The 25986-nt window shown below is 35.9% G+C and overlaps 1 protein-coding gene across 6 annotated transcripts in view; it reads left to right on the top strand.

The window, feature by feature from the left end:
- CCDC148 (coiled-coil domain containing 148) overlaps window positions 1-25986 on the top strand; it is a 255802-nt gene that overhangs the window by 48517 nt on the left and 181299 nt on the right. For 2 of the 6 annotated variants that reach the window (XM_053215112.1, XM_053215109.1), the window contains exon 1: window positions 18641-18663. Coding sequence is in view for 2 of the 6 variants with exons in the window: in XM_027055723.2 (XP_026911524.1) it covers window positions 18603-18663; window positions 19851-19972 (183 nt within the window). In the remaining 4 variants the exon portion in view is untranslated. Of the gene's footprint in view, window positions 1-18600; window positions 18664-19850; window positions 19973-25986 lie in introns of those variants that run through there. The other 4 variants (XM_027055723.2, XM_053215108.1, XM_053215111.1 and 1 more) reach the window with 4 other exon arrangements.

The following is a 25986-nucleotide window of genomic DNA, read 5'->3' as shown; positions in this document are numbered from 1 at the left end:
TCTCTCTCTCTCTTTATCTATCTATCTGTCTATCTATCTATCTACCTACCTACCTATCTAATTTTTAAGGAGAAATAGAAATAGAAATAAATATAGAGGTAGGTGTGTGTGTGTGTGTGTGTGTGTGTGTGTGTGTGTGCTCGTGTTTGTGTGTACTTCTAGCTTTGCCCATAGAGAGGGTCAAGGAGCAATGATATCCCAATAGCCATGAGCACATCTAGGGGCCAGATCTTAACTTCTAAATACCATCTTCCAAGAAACCAGAGCCATTTGGAAAAAATAGCCAATTCCTGGACTGTGACAAGCAAAGCACAAGATAAGACTGGAACAATACATTATTCCAGAAGACAAGGAAGTACTCAAAGAATGATTTCAAAAGAACACAGAACTTAACCATATATATTTTCTTACATTCTTTTTTGTTCCCTGCAAGAATACTTGTTATATAGCTCAGATATAACAATGGGTTTGAGTTGATTACCAAAGATAGATTGGCAAAAAACTAGAACATAAGTGGGGCAGATGGCTAGGGCTAAAGATGGATGCAAATTAAAAGTAAATGAAGGTGATTGCAGAGAAGAAATCTGGGAAGGATGGAGTAGGGGGAATCCCTGAAGAAGAAATGGACAGTTGGTATCTTCAGAGGCCCGGATATTGACTTTTATCAAGACTTGTGTTATATAGTAATAGGTAGAAGAAACTGTCCTCAGTTTTTGGCTCTGTAGAAAGATGCTAGTTCTAAACATGGACTTTAGAGTATCTGTCTTTGGGTTCAGAGAGCAAGGGGAAAAATTTTTTCAGTCTGAACTTGTGGTGATATCTAGATGCCCCAGTTAAAAGTGTATGTGCTAATTTGAGAGTAAGAGTCTAAGAGGCTGGAGCTGAAAAAAGCTTAGGAGAAAAAAATTAATCTGCAGTATAATCATATTGCATATGGCTAATTTGCTTTCAGGCATAGGGAAGCAGTGATATGTACTATATAGTAGGTCTTAAACTAGGCTAATCATTAACATTCTTAGGGGTTTTTAAAAAAAATGTTTATTTATTTATTTTGAGAGAGAGAGAGAGAGAGAGAGAGAGAGAGCATGAGCATGAGAGATAGGGAGAGAGAGAATCCCCAGTAGGGTATCCCCAGAACCCTGATGCAGGGTTTTGATCTCATGAACCGTAAGATCATGACCTGAGCTGAAAGTGAGAATTGGATGCTTAACCAACTGAGCCACCCAGGTACCCCAGGGAGCTTAAAAAATTTTTTTTTAATCTTTATTTATTTTTGAGAGAGAGACAGAGTGTGAATGGTAGAGGGGCAGAGAGAGAGGGAGACACAGAATCAAAGGCAGGCTGCCGGCTCTGAGCTGTCAGCATAGAGCCCAATGCAGGGCTCAAACTCACAAATCATGAAATCATGACCTGTGCTGAAGTCTGATGCTCAACTGACTGGGTGACTGAGCCACCCAGGCGCTCCCCAGGGAGCTTTTTAATTGGTGTGTTCTCCATCTATCTACCTACTTACCTACCTGGTCTCAGAAATCACCAGGAATCATTGGAATTTGGTAAAAGTGTGAAACCAGTGGCTTTAACACCAATTTTTACCCTTTCCTAGAAGTATGCCTTTGGACAAGTTAATTAACTCCTTTGGGCTTCAGTTTTCTAACCTCTAAAACAGGACTAATAGTAGGTATTTCATGGTGTTATAAAGAGTTGTAGGTGCTCTCTTAATAATTGTTAGCTTCTGTTTCCCCCTTCACCCCATTTAATACATAGTTTTTACTCTTGGATGACTCTCACTATTGCTAAAACCAACCAAAAATCCTACTCTAAAATCTAAGCTGAGAGTGTAACTTAACCAGTTTAGTACAAAGGGGAGTATACATTAGGAATGAGAGTAAGTAAGACCATACTTTTGCAATTTAAGGCCTTGGGTAAGGCAGCAGTACAGAAAAGCGGGGGGTTGGAGGGGTGGGGAAGGTAATGCAAAGCCTTCTTGTTCAGGATGCCCTTGTTGTTTGGCAAATGGGCATGACCAGAGAGGTGGTGTCAGAGAATGTTCTCTCCCTTTTCATGTGACCCTGTCTTGACAGAGGGCCACCTCACACTCTAGGGGGTCCCTAAGAGGTCAGCAGGAAGCTTCTTTGACCTACAGCAATGTGAGGAGGCTAATACCCATCTTTCTGTGCCATAGGTGTTTAACTGTAACACAGCTCAAGAGAGATAAAGAAAAGCAGGAATCCATTTGGTGTTTGTACTAAAATTGGATAAGACTACAAAGGCAATTTTGCAACCTCTAATTCCTTCTCTTCTAATATGAGTATGTCCCCTCCTCATTCAAAATTTTTCATACCATGTATTTTTGTTTTTTGTTTTTATATTTTTAAGGCTACATATTATTCCCTTGAATAGCAATATATATTGAGTATTATTTAATCAAACCCATAAAGGGAGATTTTTGTTTCTTTTAAAGTATTTATTATTATAAATATATTATAACTAATGTCTTCTTTCCTATATGTTTGTGTTTACCTCTGTTTATGTCCTTAGGATGAATTCCTAGAAGCAGAAATATTAGGCTTTCAATACACATTGCCAAATTGATCACCAGAAGCTTCTAATAAGAAGCTTATATTTCTTTGATGTTACATGGAGGTGTCATTTCACTACACCCTTGTCATTACTGTCATTGCTATTTTTAAGATTTTTGTGAATTTTTTAGATAATAATGATAATAGTAATAGTAATAATAATAACAGCTAATGCATGTATAGTGCTTATAATGTGCCAGGCACTGTTCTAACACTTTACATAGTAAGTAGTAGTAGGCCAGAATTCTAAGATGGCCCCAAGACTTCCTGCCCCCAGTGCGGATGCTTTGTTTAATCCCCAGGAGTATGAATATGAGGAGATATTACTCCTGTGATTTTGGTATTTTATATGGCAAAAGGAGTTTGCAGAGGTAATGAGGGTCCCAGATCAGTTGGTCTTACCATAGAGAGGTTATCGAGTGGGTTGATATTATCACATTAGCCCCTTAAATCTGTGTTTAATGGTCAGAAACAGAGAAAGTCAAAGAGATTCAAAGCATGCGAGGGATTTAACATGAGAATGATTATTACTGGTGGTCTTGAAGATGGAGGAAGACACATGGAAAGGAATGAAAGCAATTTCTAGTTGTAGAGAGTGACCACTGGCTGAAAATAAGCAAGGAAATGATGACCTCAGTCCTTTGTTGCAAGTTACTGAATTCAGCCAGCAGTAAGAATGAGCTTGCAAGTGACTTTTGTCCAGACAAGCTGCAGAGAAATTTAGCCTGGTTGATACCTTGATTTCATTCAGCCAGGAACCTAGCCACACCATACTAGACCTCTGACCTACAGATCTGTGAGCTAATAAATGAGTATTGTTTTTAAAAACATGTAGAACACAAAGACCAACTTGAAGAGTCTTCTCCTGGCCAATATGAAGATAATTTGAACATCAAAATAAATAATTATAGTAATAGGGCACCTGGCTGGCTCAGTTGGTAGAGTATGCAACTCTTGATCTCAGGGTTGTAAGTTCGAGCCCCATGTTGGATATAGAGATTACTTAACAATAAAATCTTAAAAAAAATAATTACAGTAACAGATTATAGCCTACTGAATAAAATAAACCTATACAGATTTGAGCAAAATAAATATCTAAATTAAATATTTAATGTAGGGATTTTATAGCATTTCAAAGTAAGTCTCTACAAAATACTTACTAATTACAAGTGGAAAAAAGAGTAACTCTATAGTGGAGTACCTTGGTGGATGCTACCTTGATTAAGTGTTCAAAATGAACATCATCAGTAACGGACAAAAGGAAATCAGGTGATCGGATGCAATGAGAAGGACACAAATCTCTTCTGTGACATTCCTGCTACAGACATATAGCCTAATTGTGAAGAAGCGTCAGAGAAACTCAAACTGAGGAGCCTTCTACAAAATAACTGGTCTGTGATCTTCAAAAGGATCAAGATCATGAAAGTCAAAGAAAGACTGAGTAGCAATTTCAGACTGAAGAGGCATGACAACTACAGGCAATGCTTAATTCTGAACTAGAGGGTTTTTTTTTTTTTTACAGCTTTTTAATGTTTATTTTTGACAGAGAGAGACAGAGCATGAGCGGGGGAAGGGCAGCGAGTGAGGGAGACACAGAACTGAAGCAGGCTCCAGGCTCTGAGTTGTCAGGGAAGAGCCCAGCGCAGGGCTTGAACCCATGAACCATGAGATCATGACCTGAGCTGAAGTCAGATGCTTAACCGACTGAGCCACCCAGGCGCCCCTGAACTGGAGGTTTTTTTTACTAGAAAGGACATTATTGGAACAATTGACAAAACTTGAATGGGGTCTGAAGATTAGTTGACAGTAATGTTTATCAGTGTTACTCTCTTGTTCATAATTATCTTGCAGTTATGGAGGAAAATGTACTTGTTTGTAGGAAAGTTACCCTCAAGTGTCTTCAGGAGTGAAGGGGAATCAGGGCAGCAACTTTCTCTGAAATGGAACCTTCCTTCAGAAAATTTATGCTATTCTTGCAGATTTTCTCTAAGTCTATGATTGAAATTTTTAATAAATTATTAACTTTTTAAAAAGAAAGTGTTTTTTTCCTCAAATAATTTGCAAATTTATAAAATACAGAGCAAAAAGAGGAAAATAAAAATCCATTCACATTTTTTCTGTTGCACACTGGTGTACAGCTTTTAATCATTTATTAAAGATTCATGTATATACCTATATATACACACTATGTATAAAATTAAAATTCTTCCTATTTGCATTTTGCTTTAGGACTTTTATATTTATATGTATTCTATATCTCATTAGTCTTCTACAATACTAATTTTTATGGTGACTTTTTTTGCATTTGAGCTACATTGTTTTACTGTTTGAAATGTTCACATTTGGGGGCAACTGGGTAGCTCAGTCTGTTAAGTGTCTGACTCTTGATTTCAGCTCAGGTTATAATCTCATGGCTCGTGGGATTGAGACCGACATCAGGCTCTGTGCTGACAGTGTGGGCCTGCTTGGGATTCTCTCTCTCCCTTTCTCGCTGTCCCTCTCCCCCTCTCATTCTCTCTCTCTCAAAATAATTAAGTAAAACTAAAAAAATGCAATGTACAGTTTGGTTTTAAAATTAGCTGCGTGCCTCTCATCAAGTTTTTCAGCTCTGTCACCAAGGCAAATTAACCTCAGCTAGCAATTACAAAGATAAAACCTATCTTGGAAGAAGTATGTTACGCAAACTTTAAAGAAGTATAATGCCCGATGTTAATGTACCCTTTCTCTGATAAACACTTCCCCTTGGACAGAACCATCACATCATTTTCTTGACCCAAGGAGACACTATATTGATGAATATTTTACTACCCTCTTCATCTCCACAGCTTCATTTCCAATGACCAACGTCAAATAGTAAATTGTGAATACACCACAATTTGATTCAACCACTGATATTTGAGTAGTTTCTGATTTGGGGCTACTAGAAATAGTGCTGCTGTGAACATCCCTATACGTATCTTCTGGTGAATGTATGTACACATTTATTTCTGTTGGGTATATGTAGGAGTAGAGTGACTGGGTCATAGTAGCTGAACTGCCAGTGAGTTTTCTAAAGCAGTTGTATCAACACTCCCACCAGCAATGTGCGAACGTTCTGGTTGCTCCACCTTCTTACCAACATTCGATATTTTCTATCTTCTTCATTTTATTTTTTAAAAGTTTTTTTATTTATTTTGAGAGAGAGAGCGAGAGAGAGCACGCATGAGCTGGGAAGGGGCAGAGAGAGAGAGGGAGAGAGAAAATCCTAAGCAAGCTCTATGCTGTCAGCGCAGATCCCACAAACTGAGATCATGACCTGAGCTGGAATCAAGAGTCAGAGGCCCAACCGACTGAGCCACCCAGACGCTCCTCTGTCTTTGTCATTTTAACCACTCTAGTGTGTTTATAGAAGCATTTCATTTTGGTTTTAAATTGTATTTTCTTAATGAATAAAGTTGAACCCTTTTAATATGTTTATTGGCCATTTGGATATCTTTTTTTTTGTGGAGTGTCTATTGAGGTATTCTGCCCTGTTTTCTGTTGGGTTCTCTGACTTTTTCTTATTAATTTGTAGGCATTTAAATGTGTCTGTATTCTGGATACAAGTCTTTTATTGAATATATGTATTACAAATATATTTAACCACTCTTTGCGTTGCCTTTTTACTCTCTTAATGGTGTATTTGGATGAACAGAAGTTCTTAATTTTAGTATTTCCCATCTTACTACATTTTCCATTTATGATTAGCTTGTTTTTGGTGAACTATTTAAGAAATCTTTGCCAACTCCAAGGTCATGAATATGTTCTCCTATATAATCTTCTAAAAGCTTCATTTTTTAATCTTTCACATTTGGATCTTCAATACATCTGGAATTGATTTTTGTTAATGTTGGAAGGTAGGGGGTCAAGATTCATTTTTTTCCATATGGACATCCAGCTATCCCAGGATCATTTATTGGAGACTGTTCTTTGCACACTACAGTGTGACTCACCTCTATCATAAATCAGGTGACCTTATATGTTATATATGGATCTGTTTCTTACCTCTCTGTACTGTTCATGGGCCTAGTTATCCATCCTTGTGCCAATAACACATTGTCTTAATTACTATAGTTTCATGATGGATGTTGATACATAGCACTATAAATCCTCCAGCTTTGTTCTCTTCTTCAAGCTTTCCTTGGCTATCCTTTGTCCTTTGCATTTCTGTACACATTTTAAATCAGCTTGCTAATTTTACCAAAAAATCTTCTAGGATTTCAGTTGAGGTATATAAATTTGGAGGAGTTGACATCTTTACAATATTAAGTGTCTTCTATCATTTAATTAATTTGCTGAGAGTCCCATAACTTATAAGGGGTGAGTTGGAATTCAGTCTTCTGTAGTCTTACTCCAAAGCCCAACACTACTCTAGAGTTAATGTATATCACAATTTTGAGAATGTGCTGTTTTCATATCAATTAAATTTTATTTTATGTATTTATTTTTTAAAGTTTATTTTGAGAGAGAGAGCACATGCATGTGCACAAGTAGGGGAAGGGCAGAGACAGAGGGAGAGAAGGAATCCCAAGCAGGCTCCACGCTGTCAGTATGGGGCTCAAACTTACTGAGATACCATGACCTGAGCTGAAATCAAGAGTCAGACCCTTAACTGACTGAGCGACCCAGGCACCTTCAATTATATTTTAAACAAACCCATGTTGTCGGCAATATTTTCTACAGGACCAGCTTTTAAAATCTCCATTGCATGGATATCTCATGTATCCCATGTCTTCAATTGCCACTGACAGGTAGTAGTCATATGTTAGTGAATATTTTATTTATTACTGACCATTATATTTTGAACCAAATTCCTTTGATGGTATTTTTAAAGCCAACTGGAAAATCCTATGCAGCCAAATTCTTATATTGTTGTCCTTGTATTACATGACAATTGATCCTCTCACCACCCTCTGCTTTACCCTCCTCTTCCACCACCCTAGGCAGAGCTTTTCTTTCACTCTTGTTTTTTTTGTTTTTTTCTTTTATTTTTTTAAAGTAGGCTTCACACCCAGTGTGGAGCCCAATGTGGGGCTTAAGCTTATGACCCTGAGATCAAGAGTCGGACGCTTAATGGAATGAGCCACCCAGGTGCCCCTCTTCTTTCACTGTTAAGGGAGAGAAATTTATTTTTCTTCTACCCATCCACCCACCCTGCCCAGATTTCATAAGACATTACTGGGATTTTCCATACAAAGACTTTCAAATTTATTCGGAGACTATGGATTCCTGTAGAAGGAGAACATGAAAGAGAGGATAGTGGAGGATTTCTTTTTCCTTTTCTGTGTGAAGAACTAGGTTGAAACAAAAATCGAAATAGGAAAAGACTGACATCTCTCACTACACCTTCTGCATTCAGTCCATCTGTTCACATCAGATGTTCCATCTCTCTTCTCCAGAGTGGAGCTGTTCATCCTGAGTTAGTTGCCTCCTGCCAATGGAAATCCCACCACATCTGCCTTAGGGCCCACCTTTGATGCTGGAAAATTACCTGCTCTGCCTCCACTGTAATAAAACTTCTAACCACTTCAGTGCAGCTGATCCAAACTGTGAGTTTGACTTTGTAGGGTGGAGGATGCTTTCGTTTTTGACCAAACTCGAGGGAACTAGAAATAGGAAATAGGAAATAGAAAATAGGAATGAACACAATATTTTTCTCTTTCTTTGTTCCTTTTAATGTTCTTTTTCTTCACACTTTCTTCCCCCACTTTAAACTTTATCTTAATTCCTTTAATCTTTTCCTTTCATTTCTTCATGTCTTTGACTAGAGATCTTTCCTTTACACAAAAATTAATTAATATTTCCCACCCATTATAATTATTTCATCCACTCAAAATGTATTAGTGCTACTGTGTTCCAAGCACTGTCATTAAACATAGTTTTGTACTCTTTGTTGTTAAAGAATGGTTGATGGCCATTTTTTTATTAAAAATTAAAAAAAATCTCATGTAACATTTAAAAAGAAAATTCCTCTTCACATGGTTGATCTTTTGTGGAAAAACTATTTATCCTGGAGTATTGAAAACCCACAGATACATTCTTCTGTGTTATTTTTTGATAATGAAATTAAGGTTCCGAATTTTGTTTTCTTTTCCCTTCCAGAATCACCTACACACTTTACCTACTCTCTTTTAGCTATGTTGAACTGTAAATGAAACTCTATTGGAGTTGGAAAATTTTCTAGCTGTGATTTTCTCATGCTATTATTGAAAAGCAACAACAGTATTATTTTCTAGTATTTTATCCTGTGCCTGTATTGATGGGTACTTTTCTAGAAGAATTTTTATATTCCTTTATATGAAAAGGCATCAAGACTTCTTGGGTGCTTCATATTTTCCCTTTCTGTATCAGTCGGGAATTTTGTTTGGCCAAAAGTTATAAAACCTGCTTTGCAGAAGCTTGGGATTTATTTTTCTCATAACAACAAGCCCAGACAGAAGTAGTCCACAGCTGTTGCAGCACATTCTTGCTATCATCAGTGTCCCAAGCTCCCTTTGGCTTTCTTCTCTGGGATAGTTAGTATACATTTTTCATCCTAATCCTCACTACATAGTCACAGATGGCTTCTCCATGTCCAGTTTCACATCCACATCTCCAGGCTAAGAGAAAGGAGGGAAGGACAGGGAAGAAGGGGTGGTGCTCATATGAAAAGACAAATCTTATCCCCAAATCCCCAGCAGACCTCTGTCTGCTTAAATCCCATTGGTTAGAACTGTGTCACATGGTCAGTTAGTGTCTCAGGGATATCAAGGAAGGCCAATCTTTTAATCCTGAACAAAAGTGGGTTCTGCTAGGAAAGAAAAAAAGGGAGAATGGATATTAGCACCAAGCTATGTCTGCCACAATTTTAAAATTAAGATGACACAATTTCCTCAGCAGTAATAGTAGAAAGCACATCAAAAATCCATTTAATTGTTGAACTCTATAACCTTGCTTGTGGCCTTGATGTTAATAGTCTTTTAATGAACAAACTTGTAATCAAAAGAATGAGCAGTGCATTTGTGACCATTAATTAAAATGTAAAAATACTGTATTTTGAATCATTTTGTTAGAGAAAATGTCAGAAGAAATTTCTTGTACAAGGCACAACAAATTTGTATGGAAATTATTTACTTATATTCAAAATTAAAGATAAAGTTAACTGGATGTTTCAGGCTGGGCTTCACAGGGTTGTTACAACATGGGAGTGTCAAGGTCCTTTGGCAGTAGTCCAAGTGGTAGCAGGTGCAGAAATGGGTGGGGTTGGGTCATTAGGCTCTGGAGCTCTCACTGGCAGAACCCACTGGATAATCATTTATAAACTCAAATGTAATTGTATTAACTCTACAATAGATAAGATAATTATTTAGAAATAAGATCTTTGGGAGTTATGTTTATTACTCTTAATTATATATATATATATATATATATATATATATATATATATATATATGCATTCTCTTTGTAAAAAAGCAAAGATTTCATTACAGATAATCAGAGTCCCCTTTGAAACCAACCTCCAGCTGCATTCTAGTTTGGTCTATTTGTATATTCTTTAGACTTTTTTCCTTTGTAGAATGCATGTGTGTGGGGTGTGTTTGTGCAATACAGTGTATGTGTCTTTGCAGGTTTATGTAATGGTATCATATGGTAAATATCATGGTAAAATTTGCTTTTTTCATTGAACAGTATATTGTTGGAGATAAGACCAGATAATTTGTGTGTACTTTGCAAAGCATGGCCTTCTTACCCAAACTCTTGGAGAGGTAAGATGACACAAATGTGTTATGTGCTGTGATTGGCAGCTGAATAGCTGATCAAGGGACACCTTCAACCATAAGTTAACATGAACTTACAATCAGTGCTGAAACTCACCGAGATAAAGTAAGACTTTTTGACATACACCTCAGTGCACTGACCATTTTGGTTTGGAGTTTTGTTTTTGATAATAACTTTCATCTCATACAAGTGAGTCTAGATTTTAAAAATTGGAAAAGAGGATGTAAAAACTATGTGCTTGCCTCTAATAGCACCATGCCTTAGGAACAGGCTCATGATCTGTAATGCAATCACTTGATGCTTTTTCAGCAAATACCTGTTGAGTGTCTAGTATATGACCTACACTATTTTAGGCCCTCTGGAAAAATAGAGATGATCAGCTAAAGGCCTTGCTTTTATAGAGCATACATCCTAGTTGTAGAAGTGAACAATAAGCAAATAAATAAATGAATACATAGTATAATGCCACATAGTTAAGTGCTATGAAGGGAAATAATTAGATTGAGGATATAAAGAGTGATTGAGGGTGAAAGGGGATACTTCAGAGAAGATGCCTCGGGCAGGTCTCTCTGCAGAGCCTGAGTAACTCTATATCCCTTAGTCTAGTCTTTAATAGATATTCAATAAACATTGAATAAATGAATAACTGCATCAGCTGGGATATACAAAAGTACAATAGTAGCACAAGAGAAGAGATAAATAATCTCTACCTGTATTGAGAAGCTCCAGTAAGATGCTTAAAATGAGACTGAACCGTATGTAGGCATTGGCCAGAGAGGCAGGGGTGGAGAAAGGCATTCCAAGCATAGGTAACAGCATGCGCAAAGGTAAGGAGATGTGAAAGAGCACCGTCAATTTCCTATTGCTAAATAACAAATCGCTACTAATTTAGTGGCTTAAACCACACATATTTATTATCTTATAATTCTGGAGGTCATAGGTGCATAATAGGTCTCACTGGGTTAAAATCAAGGTTTCAGTAGGGCTGCATGCCTTCTGGAGGCTCTACAGAAGAATCCATTTCCTTGCCTTTTCCAGCTTCTAAGAGTTGCCTGCATTCCTTGAGTCTGGCCCCACTCCCCCATCTTCAAAGCTAGAAGAGTAGCATCTTCAAAACCATCTTCTCTCTGACCTCTGCTTTTCACCTCACATCTCCTCCTCTGACTATGACACTCCTGCCTTCCTCTTTGCAGGACACTTGTGATTACATTGGGCCCACCTGGGTAATCTCTATAGCTAAAGTTAACTGATTAGCTGCAACCTTATTTCTCCTTCGCCACATATCATATCATATTAAAAGGTGCTGAGGATTAGGATGAGGACATTTTTGGGGAGGTCATTGTTCTGTCTACCACAGCATTGTGTATTCAGGGATCTTCAAATGATTTGAGAATGCTGTAGTGTGCATATAGGGTAATGGGTAAGGAAGAGGCTAATAGAGAAGAGCTAGATTTAAAAGGTCATTGTCAGCTATTCAGAATTTGAACCTTGTCTGGAAAGCCAAAAGAAAACATTTGGTAGATCAGAAATATTGGGGGTTTTGAGGCATCACACATTCAGGCACTTGTGTGATGGTAGCTAGGGCCAGGAGAACGGATAAAACGCTACCGCAAAAATTGACATGAGATTTGGAGGTGGTGAATTATATGATACTCCTCTATTGACAGAAACGTTAAGGGTAAAAGGCATGGGGGGAAGCAGATAAGCTTCTAACTTCAAGTCCAGATATATAGGATGAGGAACTGGATTCCCAAATTGTATCAGAAGGTTGACAAAGTCTCCAGTTTAAGCATGTCCAAAGTGGCAAGTCAAGAAGGGCAAGTGGTGAATCTTTTCACAACAGAGGATCACTTTTAATACTCTTCTTTGATGGGTTGCACATTTATGGAAAAAGTTGGGGACAAAATAGTGTTTCTTCACAAATAATGTAGGGATACCTGGGTGGTTCAGTCGGTTGGACGTCTGACTCTTGATTTCAGCTCACGTCATGATCCCAGGGTCTTAGGATCAAGCCCCACATTGAGCTCTGTGTTGAGCATGAAGCCTGTTTAGATTTTGTCTCTCTCCTCCCTCTGCCCCTCTCCCCTGCTCATGCATGTGCACTCTCTCTCTCTCTCTAAAATAAACAAATAAATAAATATGAATAAATAAATAATTACCTAATTTCTCCAAAGCTTGAAACTGTTGTTATGGCTTCAGGTCAGAATTTCTGAGGCTATAAATGTGAGCTTTGTGAATTTATCTATTCCCTTATTTCCTCAATGTCTGGAAATTTTCCTCATCCCCCACCCTTTGTTTTTACTATGTACTGTTTTAAACTAGGTACATATGCAATTTCTCCTGTGCTTTTGAAATGATTAAAACAGCTTTGAGGATGTAGCAGGAATAAAAGCGTGAGAGGCTCCCCTGAAGTTACTTCCACTCTCTGTGGAACTCTAAAGTCTTTCAGAAACTTCTAGGTTCCTTGCTTCAATTAATTGTGTTCTTTCTACTTTACTCTGCTCCCCAGTCTTTTATTGAAAAGCATATGGGATAAGTAGATTTTTATTTTAATCATTTTCATTACTGAGGTTGATTTAGACTCTCCTCTTTGAGATATTATAGACATAAAAATAGGGATAAACAGAAAGGTTGATTGTATGTAGAATTTGCTTCAGAAGCAAATTTATATGAATTGTGAAAAAGGCAGATATTTTGTAGATTTCCTTTGTCTGATTATGGATTTTTTTTTGCAGTAAAAGGGTAAAATATTTAAAAAAAATTTTTTTTCTTAACGTTTATTTATTTTTGAGACAGAGAGAGAGCATGGATGGGGGAGAACTATATATGTATCATGATTGCATTTAGTTTTTTTTAATGTTTATTTATTTTTGAGAAAGTGAGAGACAGCAGGCGGGGTGGGGAGAGAGAGAGAGAGAGAGAGAGAGAGAGAGAGAGAATCCGAAGCAGGCTCCAGGCTCTTAGCTGTCAGCACGGAGTCTGATGTGGGCCTTTATCTCACAAACGTTCTGATCATGACCTGAGTCCAAGTCAAGAGTTGGGCCCTTAACTGACTGAATCATCCAGATGCCCCAGCCAGTACTTTAATAATTGAAAGAAGAGTTTAATATATTTATTCCTCATACAGCATTAAAAAATAACCTTGTGAGTATTTTAATGCTAACATTTTCAAGTTCTATAAAATTCTACAAATGTATTTAACATATCCTATTTTTTAATAGAAAGACTAGTGAGAAATAAGTCAATTCAGTATTAGTATGGAAAATTATACTCATATATACAAGTTCACATCTTAAAGGATTCTTGATGTCATAAAATCCAGTTTCTTTTTTGACTGGTAAAATATAGAAACTGTAGTATCTTTCCCCCTAATATATAGTGAAATAACTATTGCCCCTGCTCAGTATTTTTTAAAATGTATATTTCCTCTTCGTGTAAAAAATATTTTCTAGATTCTGCTCAAACAAAAAGAGGAAACCAAAATCAACTATAATCCTGCTATCCCCAAATTGCCACTATTAAATATTTGGTACACAGAATTAGAATTATTTTTCTCTATTTAAATTTTATTTCCTTTAATAAGCCTTTGTGGGTGTTTTTAGGGTATGAGTGCTACACACTTCTTGTACAGTTTCTTCCTAGGGATTTTGTTGTTATTTGTTTAGTTGTAGTTGCTGTTTTGAGTCTGAGCTTTTCCATTATGTTTGAATTGAATATGAGATATTTATTATGTAACTGAACACTTTATTTAAATATTTTTATTAACCTTCATAGATTCGCTCTTGGTTCCATTAGTTTTTCCAGGACAATATTTTTATTTGATGCTAACTACAATATAAAATGTTTCATAATGGAAGTAATATGCACCATTCTGCTTAGAATTTAAAAGGGAATTCTGCATGCTAGAAAAATATTGCTTAAACTTAGGCCAAAGTATTTGAATTAACGTTTGAAATGTCATGAGATCTTTCATATGAAAAAGATTATAATTTGGTGCTACATCCAAGATATTTTTCCACGTTGGTGTTGTCCTCACACTGTTTGGCCTGGCAGAAGCCCTATCAATTTTGAAAACTTACCCTCACAGGATGATTGGCTAATCTACATATCTATACAGTTAGACAGTTTAGAGTTCACAAATTATCCATGCATTGTACAATTTGAAGCCTAAGTACAACTGACATTTTCTTCCTTAGTGAATTAAAAGAGATTTTCTCAGCAAAGAGAGGAATACAAATTTTCACACTGTAAAAAGATTACCTTGTTATATAAATGATCTCTTTGCTATTTTTTTCTCATCTCTAGAGAAGCTTACCTACCCCATAGAGACTAGTTGAGGTCATGGATTTTTTTTTTTTTTTGAGTTTAGATTCTCTATCAAGTCTGTAAAAATTAACTTTATATTAAAATTTTGATTCAATCCTGTAGCTACTGCAAAGCTATCATTACATTATATATCAAAACGTTCTTCCTACGCTCTAAGAATCTTCTCATAGAAACATATTACTGGAAAATATTTTCAGTAATTGAATAGCTGTAAAATGTTTAACATTTTGATAATACTCATGAGCAATTTCTAAAATGTCACGTAATGTGAACATGAAATAATTTCTAAAACTGAAAGCTTTAAAATTATTTAACATGGAAAATTCTGTTCGAGTGGCCATTACTCAGCCAAAAGCATCTTAATGGCCAGCTGAAGTAGCCACTTTGAATTTCACTAGTAAGCATAAAGTCGAAATGGCCTAGATGACATATGCTTGTTTGGGAATCAGAGGCTGCTTGTTATAGTACAGCTTCATAATCCCTTATCTGAAGTCTGTGGTGCCAGATGTAGTGTCAATTTTTCAGATTTTTAGAGCTGTGATATAGAGAATCTGCCCTACATTCCTTAAGACCGACGGTATCTGGGTAGCACCCCATACGTAAACATATTGACACTTTTGCACAAATGCATGAATGTCCATATTAAATAGAATAAACTTCAGTCTGGGTCAAATTTGTCGCCAAATGATTTCAGCTCAGATTGGATTTGGCCACAATAGTGATTATGAAATAAACCTTCATTTTCAGAGATTTTTGTGTTATGAGTATGATTTAGGACTTGAAGTTCTCTGTGATTTTGGTCATTTTTCTGGGCTGCCAACCATCTCATGCCAAAATGAGAAGTTGGACGAGCTAAATTTTATGCAAACCTAAACCTTTCAGATTCTGAATCTGAATGTTTATTTAATCCACTGATATAAAAAACACTATAACTAAATCAGTTTTATATTATCTCACTTTAATAATTATTTGGTTCAGAGGTCCTCAACATCCCTGAAAGGTAAGTAGTAAGTAACTATGATTTATATATAAATATTAAAGAATATAGGTCAAGAAGTGTTTTGGATTTATCTTCTGTACAGTTGCAACCAAACTAGATTTCAAGTTCATGAAAGCAGAGTAGTATTTTTTTTTTGCAATTTTGATTTCCAGAATGTGTTCTTTAAAAAAAAATTTTTTTTAATGTTTATTTACTTTTGAGACAGAGAGAGACAGCATGAATGGGGGAGGGGCAGAGAGAGAGAGGGAGACACAGAATCCGAAGCAGGCTCCAGGCTCTGAGCTGTTAGCACAGAGCCCAATGCGGGGCTCGAACCCACAAACTGTGAGATCGTGACCTGAGCCGAAGTTGGACGCTTAGCCGACCAAGCCACCCAGGCGCCCCCAGAATATATTATAAGTTTCTTATGGTCATAATTAATATTTGAACCATGTAGAAATGGTGAGAAATGTTTGGACTTCATGACTATTCTCTGAACATCAGGAGGAACAAATTAATCAATGTTAGATCAAAGTAACCTAAAGGGAGTCTGCAAAACCCCACTTTGATTCACAGCCTCGATCCTGCAATCTAAATCCCAAGACAAATGAGTCGTAAATCTGAGGGGGCTGGGCTCCCCACTGAGGAAAACCTAAAGTGAATCAATTAAAGAATTGGCGAGGTCTCTCCAAGATGGGGATAGTCAGCTCAGACGGGTGGGAGATTGAGATGAAAACCAGAGGTGAGATGCGGTAGGCAGAGCTCACAGACAGGTTGCTAAGTGCAGCATCCATTTGTTTTGGACACTCACTTTATTTGTGCAGTACCTTTGTTAAGAAAAAAGGAAAAAAAAAGATGTACTTGATTATCTTTGGGCATGGAATGCTTTTTAGTTTTCCATGTTTTCTGCAGTCCCTATGATTTTCACTCTCTCATTGACCCGATGGCCTCTGAGGGCATGTATGTGTGCCATTTCTTCCTGTAGGCTATGCTATTAAGGCAGACTTATAAAAAAATGAAAGTTTTTTGTTAGAAGAAAGAGGGTATAATATGAACTAAGGAATTATTATCGCAGCCCTTCTGGGGGGCTAGAAGACATTGAGCTACTGCCAGCTACCTTTCATTGTTTTTCTCAAATGATATTTATTGAGCATTTACTACCTGTGCTAGATACCAGGAATACAATCAGAAGTAAGACACACACAGGCCACAAGTTTGTGGAGGAGGACAGATATTGAATCAGTAAACATGCAGATGTGAAGACTGATACAAATTATTATGGAAAGGAAGGAATGGGATGAGAGAGAAACAAGGCATCCTCCCTTAGTTAGACGGAGAAGTCTGGTTAAGTCTCTCTGAGGAAGAACAACATGTTGGTGTAGCCGAAGGCTGAGTAGGAACCAACCAGGTAAAAAGAGGAAAAAAATGTCTGTAAGGTAGAGAGGACAGCAAGTGGGAAGACCTCGAGGCAAAATAAACGTGGTATGTTTGAGAAATAGAAAGACCAGTGTGGTTGGAATGTGGGATGAGGTGAGAATGGGGAGATGACCAAGGACAAGTTCTTGGAGGGCCTTATAAGCCTCTTGAAGAAGTTTGGGCACTATTTTAAAGAGTAAATGGGAAGCGATTGAAGGGACTCAGCAGGGTCAGACTAGAGTTTTTAAAGGGGTTGCTCAGGCTGCTGTTTGAAGAATGGACTGTAAGGGTACAAAGTGGAACTGCTGCTGCCATCAGGTGGGTGGTGATGGTGGCTTGAGGCAGTACAGGTTGATAGATTGGATGTGCAATATCTTCCCCCCCAAAAGAAGAATCCTAACATAAGTTGTAGGTGTCAGTAGAAACCAGACTATAGAGAGGATTGTCAATGTTACTGAGGGCTTGAAACAAGGATTCCTTGTAGAAGTTACACACTGGAGTTCATCCCTATATTCCAAAAGCTAGTGGGCAATCACCATGATTCTTGGGAACTTGGCAGTTTCCAAAAGTCATGTATGTGTACTACTTTCTCTTCCATTTAGCAAGGTTAGTTTTGCAAAAGCTACTAGATGTGAGTAGTTCAACCTAGTGGATATGGAACAAAATTTGTGAAAAATGGATACTGTTACTTGAGAACCACTTTACTAGTCTGTAGCCCCAGAGGTGCCCTAAAAAAGATGTCAGTTCAGTTCAGTGCTATTGCAGGTTGGGTTCTTAGGAAGGAGACACTGAGGCAGAGCTTAGGGTGCTGTGTATTCATTAGGCATCCAAACCTGTGAAAGGAAGAAGCAGCAGCACGATTGGGCAGATGAAAAAGTCAGTTTCAATGTAGGTCCGATAAAGTCTGGGTCAACCCTGCCAGGAGCTCTGGATCAAATATTGCCCATCAGGGTGACCCACACTGGGCCCAAACTGGTGGGGCTTTATAGTTCTGCCTTGCTCAGTCATTGGGTATAGGCTGCCCCAATAATGGTATACCTTTGGACGAGGTGGCTCTCTGAAACTGAGTCTAACCCTGAAGGAAGTGACAGCTGGGCATCAAGTGCTTTCTAGAAATAGACGGCACATCCTAGTGTCTGCTACAAATGCTGATTTGTTTAATGTTACTAGTGAGTCATTTGGCTAACTGCTTTATTCTTTAATTTATGTAGCTTCTTTTTCCTAGGAACTCAGGATAAAGCTTACACAATTTTTAAATCACAAAATATCAGTCACTAAGGCAATCCAAGAGAAAGGGATTAAAATGTTGGAGGTTCAAAGGAGAGATCAAGAACAGGAAAAGCATAGAGGGAAAAAACTAATGGAAGGAAGCTTCTTGAGGGTGTTGAAGTCAATTTTAGCTAAATACAAAGAGTTCTGGCACCCTGTCCTGGGCCTTGTTTTAAAAAACAGTATGATTAACCCATCTTTAAAAACATTTGGAAAAATAACACTGAAATTTAGCTGTCTTTTTTTATTTGACAGATATGGAGGACATGAATAAAAGAGACCAGCCATTCATGATGATTGAGAAAAATGATAGCCCAGGTATTTTTTTCTACTTCCGTATCTGTTTTACGATTTATGGTGGATGATGCATGATGTAAAGTTGGAATGTTGATTTTCAAAATTTTAATGGAAAGCTCATTATTTGGTCATATTAAAGGTTTCTCCAGTTCCTTGCAATGCATGCTTTAATCTTTTCCAATAGTGATCAGGGTAACCATACTTTCTTTTACTGTGCTTGTCCTTAAATCACTTGAAGCCTACTTAAAGTCATGAGATTCATGATATAATTAATTAATCTCAATTACTTTACATTACACAGTTTACTTATTCATATAATTGAGGCAAAAGTGCATTTTTTTTGTTTGGATTACTCAGATTATTATACTTTATGCTACTTGGCCTATGAATACCTCCTACCTATGTTTTACTTTATCAAAACAGTTAATATCATACTAAACTAGGACACTTTATGTATTTGGATGGAGATTGGCTGCTTGGTCATTTTATATCATTTTATTCCTATTTGGCCCATTAAAATTTTAGGTTTTGTTTTCAATTTTTTTCAAATTTAATTGAAATTATTTCAATTTTTCTGTTAGAAATGCAGCTATGACTTAAAAAAAATCTACTTAATTTCATTCATAAGATGAAACTTAAATATTCACCATTGATGCCTAAAACTTTTTCATTTTTTTTAATGTTTATTTATTTTTGAGAGAGACGGAGACAGAGTGTGAGTGGGTTAGGGGCAGAGAGAAAGGGAGACACAGAATCCAAAGCAGGCTCCAGGATCTGAGCTGTCAGCATAGAGCCTGACGCAGGGCTTGAACTCATGAACCATGAGATCGTGACCTGAGCCAAAATCAGACAGATGCTTAACCTACTGAGCCACCCAGGTGCCCTGACGCCTAAAACTTTTTAAATAAAAAGAATGGTCATACTTTGTATCTTGGCATTATAATTTTCTAAAATTCTCAATATATTTACTTAAATGGAAATATTCCCTTTATGTTCTTTTAAAAGTAATTTTATGCAAGAAATATACTGGTGATATTTTTAAATTTTCTAGAGATAGAGGTTCAAGTGTAATATGAGTGTTGTAATATTATTCTTGTTTTTGCTTAAAAATAATTAAAAATAAGACCAACATGTTACCATAACTATATTTAGACCTCCAATAATATGATACTATTTCTTTGTCATTTTCTTTTTTTGATGAAAAACAGACAATCTGATGTTCCATTTGAAAAATGGAATGAGAAGTACCAAGTATAAACCAGTAGACTATCAACAATTGCATGCATTGACTGAAGCAAAAAAATTAGCTTCTGCCTCTACAGAGCTAAAGGTTAGTTAGAAGTTATGCATGTGTGTATGTGTGTTTTCTAGTTTTGGAAAATTGAATATCCAGAAAGTAAAGTCATATTTATAATGTAAATGTGAAAATAAATAACATTCTGAATAGTTTTTAGAATCTTCCAACTATTACTAGTAGTGAATAGCAACTATCATTTATTGAATGCTCTTGGACAATGTGGTATATAGCTTACATGCATTCCTCATGTAATGTTCATAACAACCCTGAGATATGAATTCAACTTTACTTTTATTTGTTTATTTATTTATAAAAAATTTATTTATTTATTTTTAAAAAGTTTATTTATTTTGAGAGAGAGAGAGAGCATGCATGTGCACATGGGAGAGGGGCAGAGACAGAGAGGGAGAGAGAGAATCCCAAGCGGACTCCCAGCTATGAGCCCAATGCAGAGCTCGATCTACCAGACCATGAGATCATGACCTGAGCCAAAATCAAGAGTTGGTTGCTTAACCCACTCAGCTACCCAGCTGCCCCTCTACTTTTAGCTTTCAACAATTTCTAACTTGCTCTGAACAATAAAAATTGCAAATAAGGGACAGCCATGGATTATCATTTAGGGCTCTTTCTGCAACATCATACAAATATGCCCTCAGGTGCCTCTCTTTCCTACAATTTCCTTTTATGCCCTGATCTCAGGAAAGGTGAACCTGGACTAGATTTGAAAGGGGTTTAGGTGCAAGTGATTGTGCACAGTATTTTAGGACCATGTATGGTTTAGGATTACTCATGCAGTATATTTCCCTCTTGTGCAAATAATAAAGTACATTATAAACAACACTTTCATTGCTTGGTTGCATTTTTATTTATTTTTTAAAAATCTGATTTGGCAAAGTAACATATTAAGTAATTTACAAGTTTTTATTTTCATTTAATATTTTTGTGTTTTATTAGTTTTCGATGGCTTTTTATGGTTAATACCTTTTTCTTTTTCTTTTTTTTCAGTTTTTATTTAAATTTTAGTTAGTTCATGGTTAATACCTTTTTTTAAGATGTTTTAAAAATATTTTTATTATTTATTTTTGAGAGAGAGAGACAGAGACAGAGCATGGGCGGGGGAGGGGCAGAGAGAGAGGGAGACTCAGAATCTAAAATAGGTTCCAGACTCTGAGCTGTCAGATTAGAGCCCGACATGGGGTCAAACCCACGAACCATGAGATCATGACTTGAGCTGAAGTTGGACGCTCAACGGACTGAGCCACCCAGGTGCCCAATATCTTTTGGGCAAATGTTATGATTCCAAAACACATTTCATACCTAATCTAAAGAAATTACCATATATCCATGAGCTATATCCCCTCAAGGAAGGGAACCTCTCAAATATGACATTATTTGTTCAGTTCAGATATAACTTTAAAATAATTTGATATTATTGATGTTATCAGGACAGTGAAAGAAATTTTATGGCAAAATCACTTATATAACTATCATCCTAATAAAACTATTTCATATTTCTGACTTATATTCTGATCCATTGTATTTATATCACATATACACTACATACATATATAGAGACATAAACATATACATACACTTTTTATTTTCTCCCATGATAAACATAAACATGAAATCCTGTATACTTTCCCCCTAACACTTTGCCACATAATCTTTATGATATTTAATTACTCCAGTAAATAAATATTTATTATGTGGCTCAATGATACAATAATGAGCAAAATACATCCCTACCCTCATGGAATGTACTGTGTGCAGGAGAGGAGGAGGAGGAAAGTCAGTGTTTATCAAATAATAAAAACATGCTGTCTGGTGTGTACTAATAGGACTTGATCCTAGTTGAGTGGGAAGGCTTTTTTTGAGGCAATGACATTGGAAATGGGATTTCAAGGTCAATAAAAATGAAGTAAAAACAAGAGTGATGAGTACTTCAAATAGAAAAAATGCATGCCTTATCCTGATTTTTGGATATTGGGATTGTATCCAGTTTTATGATATTGGAAATCATGCTTTGGTAATTACATATCTTCATGCAGAGACACCTTTCACATTTTAGAATCCTCTACCCCCATAGGATAAATTCCCATGATTGGCATGTTTGGGCTAAAAACTATGAATTTTATTTTTAAAAAAGTTCTTTCCCAAGGTATTGTTCTAATAAAGATACCACCACAGACACTTCTCTACACTCTTATCAGTACTGGAATATGTACATATATATTCATATAGATACACATACATTTTAAATATTATCTATGTATCTATTTGTCCACCAATCCATGCATCTATGCATCCATCCATCATTTACCAATTTTTTTTCTGACTGAATGTGGAATGGTTGAATGTCAAAATCAGTGTTTGTTCAAAGTGAATTTCTCTTTGATGATAGAATCACTATCAAAGAATAAACATATTTTAAAATTTTAATTTTTAATGTGGTTTTCAAGTTTTGATATTAAGTTCAAGGGCAGTAATTTCTCAGCCCTGTCAGCTGCTAGATTGCTTCTCTGGTTACTGTGCTACATATTTGTGAGATTAAACAAATGATCACTTTCAACTGACATTTTAAATAACATCAATAACCTTGTTGTTTGTAGAATGTAATTCAGGAAGAAGCTTTTTAGTTACATATTTTCTAGGAATAACTGTACCTGGGATTTATTACTTGGCAAATCTCAAAAAATCCCTTGTCTTCAACTACTGAAAGTGGTTCACAGTGTGTAGCAATCATTTTGATAAGCTTTTTGCTTCAATTTTTAGTTTCCATAGATTCATAATGATAAGGAATTGTCCTGTTAAGGCATTTTTATAATATCTGTTGTTTTGAATTCCAGTTAGTGAGAACAAAATGTGTCCTAGATACCTCATAATTTTCGAATACTTTCTTCTTTCCTTTTACGGTTTTTATTTTTTAGTATAGCTGGATTAAGAAAGATGTATTGGGAATGTTGTTTTACATGATTTTTGGTCTTACCTCTTCATTTAATTTAGAAGATAGCAAGTTGACATTTTGCTTTTAATGGACTCTTCTAAAATGTGAACAATTTCCAAATAGGACTTTTCTTTAAAAGACTCGTGGCTTAAATGGAATTAGATAACTGGAAATGAAAAATAATTCTTAAAGTTTATTTTGTTTAATGTTTTGAATGCTAAGATATATACCAATCAGTCTACACCAACTAGGATTTTGATAATAATGTCATCTCTATTATTCTTTCTTGTATTGGTATTTACATTTTTGTAAAATATGCATTGGCTCAAGAAGAATACTTCTTCCTAATGTTACATAGTTAACACATTCTCTCAATATTTGTATTAAATATCAGTTTATTTCCTACTTCTTTTACTAATTAAATGTGTTTTTTTCCTTACACATGAGATTAGCAGCTTTAACAATCATTGTTAATTATTACAGCACTATACTCTGGCAATATTAAATGTAAACATACTTAAATTGAATGATAGAATGTTAACATGTAGAGCACATAAGGAGTTTTTTGCTTCAAGTTATATCTAGAATACTTAGTTATATTTGAAAATAAATTAACAATTTCTTTTTTTAAATTTTTTAATGTTTATTTTTGAGAGAGAGAGAGAGAGACAGAGCAGGAGCAGGGGAGGGGTAGAGAGAGAGGGAGACACAGAATCTGAAGCAGGCTCCCGGCTCTGAGCTGTCAGCACAGAGCCCGACGCAGGGCTCAAATTCATGAACCACGGACGCTTAACTGACTGAGCCACCCAGGCACCCCAACAATAATTTCTTGTAATAATTATTGTTAATTAAGAGTAAATTCAGAAGACCTGCCTGGTTTCTGTTACTGGTATTATACTGATCAGATGTGATAGTCCCTATAAAATCCCTGTTATTGATCATGCACAAATTTTGGGCTGCCAGATAAGACACTGATATGGACATTGAGTGATCTAGCTTTCACAGGCTGAGATTGAGTCTGAAGCCAAATAGTAGAGTTGGCCTGGAAACAGAGACCAATTTTAGGTACATTGTGTGTTAACTATTCATTTCTAGTTTAGGTAAGTATAAAAGGGATCTTTATTATTATTTTTATTTGAATTACTTTGCTTAGCAAGAATGAATATTTCTTCTTGTTCAACTAAGTATCTATCTACTAAATTTTTAAAAGAACATTATGAGAAATTGTGATCATATGCAAAATTAGAGTGAATGATATCATTATCTCTATGTAATTTATCTAGCTTCAACTATAATCAACTCTTGCCTATTGTTTTCTCTATACTCCCTACCATAACTTTCCCCTGTGCCAGGTTATTTTGAAACAAATCTCAGGCATCATAACATTTAACCACAATTATTTCAGTATGTATCTCTAAAAGATTAGGGCTACAAAACACCACCCCAAACCCTAAAATACCATTATCATTAAAATATTAATAATTTCTTAATTTCAAATATCCGGTGTTAAATTTCCCTGATTGTCTTCAATTTTTTTCTTAAAGTTTGTTTAAATCAGCATCTAAGTAAGATCCATATATTATAATTGATTTTTATTTTTTAGATATCCTCCTCTATCCTCCTGTGTTTTTGTAATTTATTTTTTGAAGAAATTGTATTTCTTACAGTCTGGATTTTGCTGATTACATCCTGGTGGTGTCATTTAACATGTGTTTCTGTCTCTTGTATTTCCAGCAAAGTGGTGGTTATATCTAGAAACTTGATCAGATTCAGGTTCAATTTATTTTGGCAGGAACACTTATTGATGGAGTTTTTGTGCTACATTCTTTTTCTATCACAAATAGTGCTTCAGTGAATAGTTTTGTTCATTTATCTTCTTACATAGTTTTACCAATATAGTTCTCAGATTGATTTCTATGAATAAGGTTAGGTCTAGGTCAAAGGGCAAATCTGTAAGAAATTTTGCCCCACCTCCAGATTCCCTTCTGTGGGGGGCTGCATCATTTTGCATTTCCAGTAGCAACATAGGAAAGAGCATGTTTCCCTATGGCCTCACAGAGTGTTTTGTGAAACATCTGAGGTTTTGTTAACCTGCTAGATGAGAAATTTCATTTCAGTGTAGTTGGGTTTTCTCTTTTTATTTTTGTTAATAGCTCTTTATACATTTAACTGTTCTTTTATCTTTATTGAGATATAACTCACATATACTAAAGTGTACATACCTCACCTATAATAAAGTGCACAACTCTTAAGTGTACACCTTGATGAATTTTGCAAATGTATACACATATGTAACCAACACTTCAGTTGCCCACTAGCTATTGTTGCATATATCTAAAGATAGGTCATCTGACCCGAAGGGCTATCATGGTATCTCAAGGTGCCTACCTAGAGTCTTATTATTATCTTGGATCATCACAATAAATCACATAGGAAACCTCTAGTTTCAGATTCCTTGATGAATTTATTATTTTTGCTATGTTTAATTCATCAACATTCCATATAAGTCATCATCCACCTTAAATATTGATTTCGTATGGCTTATTGCCCAGCAAAATGAATTGGAATCTCCTAGAAATCTATTGATAGAGATCCAACTTTAAATCTTTTTGTTCTTTTAAGACTTTATTTTTCTTTTGGCCTGAGGATAGAAGTGGAGTCAATGAGTGAACTTACAAAAAATCAAGATGTTCTTTAAAATATTGGAAGTGTCTAGTGAAAAATAGTAGCTTTATTTTGACTTTTATAGTCTACTTAATTGGTCTTTCTCTGGGCTCAAAGACAGCATTGATTTTTTAGCCATAAAAACGTGTCCACATCTTTCGCCAATGTGTTTTAATTTTTTTGTACGACATGGACCAAATATGTCAAAGAAATCTAATTTTAAAAGTTGTGTCTGCTGCAACAAACTTTAGAGGCTGTAGGTGGCAAACAGTTGCAATGAGTTTTAAGCATTCTTAAAGCAAACACTAGAGCATCAGATTTTAGAAACATTATGTACTTTTATGTTTTCAGTAGGTAGAATGAGGATTGCTGAATGTTTTTCTGCAGTGTCCTGTTCCTATTTAAATATACTTTTCTCCTAAATTTCATAATTGTA

Source organism: Acinonyx jubatus, chromosome C1 (genome assembly GCF_027475565.1).
Source record: "Acinonyx jubatus isolate Ajub_Pintada_27869175 chromosome C1, VMU_Ajub_asm_v1.0, whole genome shotgun sequence".
Lineage (NCBI taxonomy): Eukaryota > Metazoa > Chordata > Mammalia > Carnivora > Felidae > Acinonyx > Acinonyx jubatus.
This window is presented reverse-complemented; position numbering and strand designations above follow the sequence as displayed.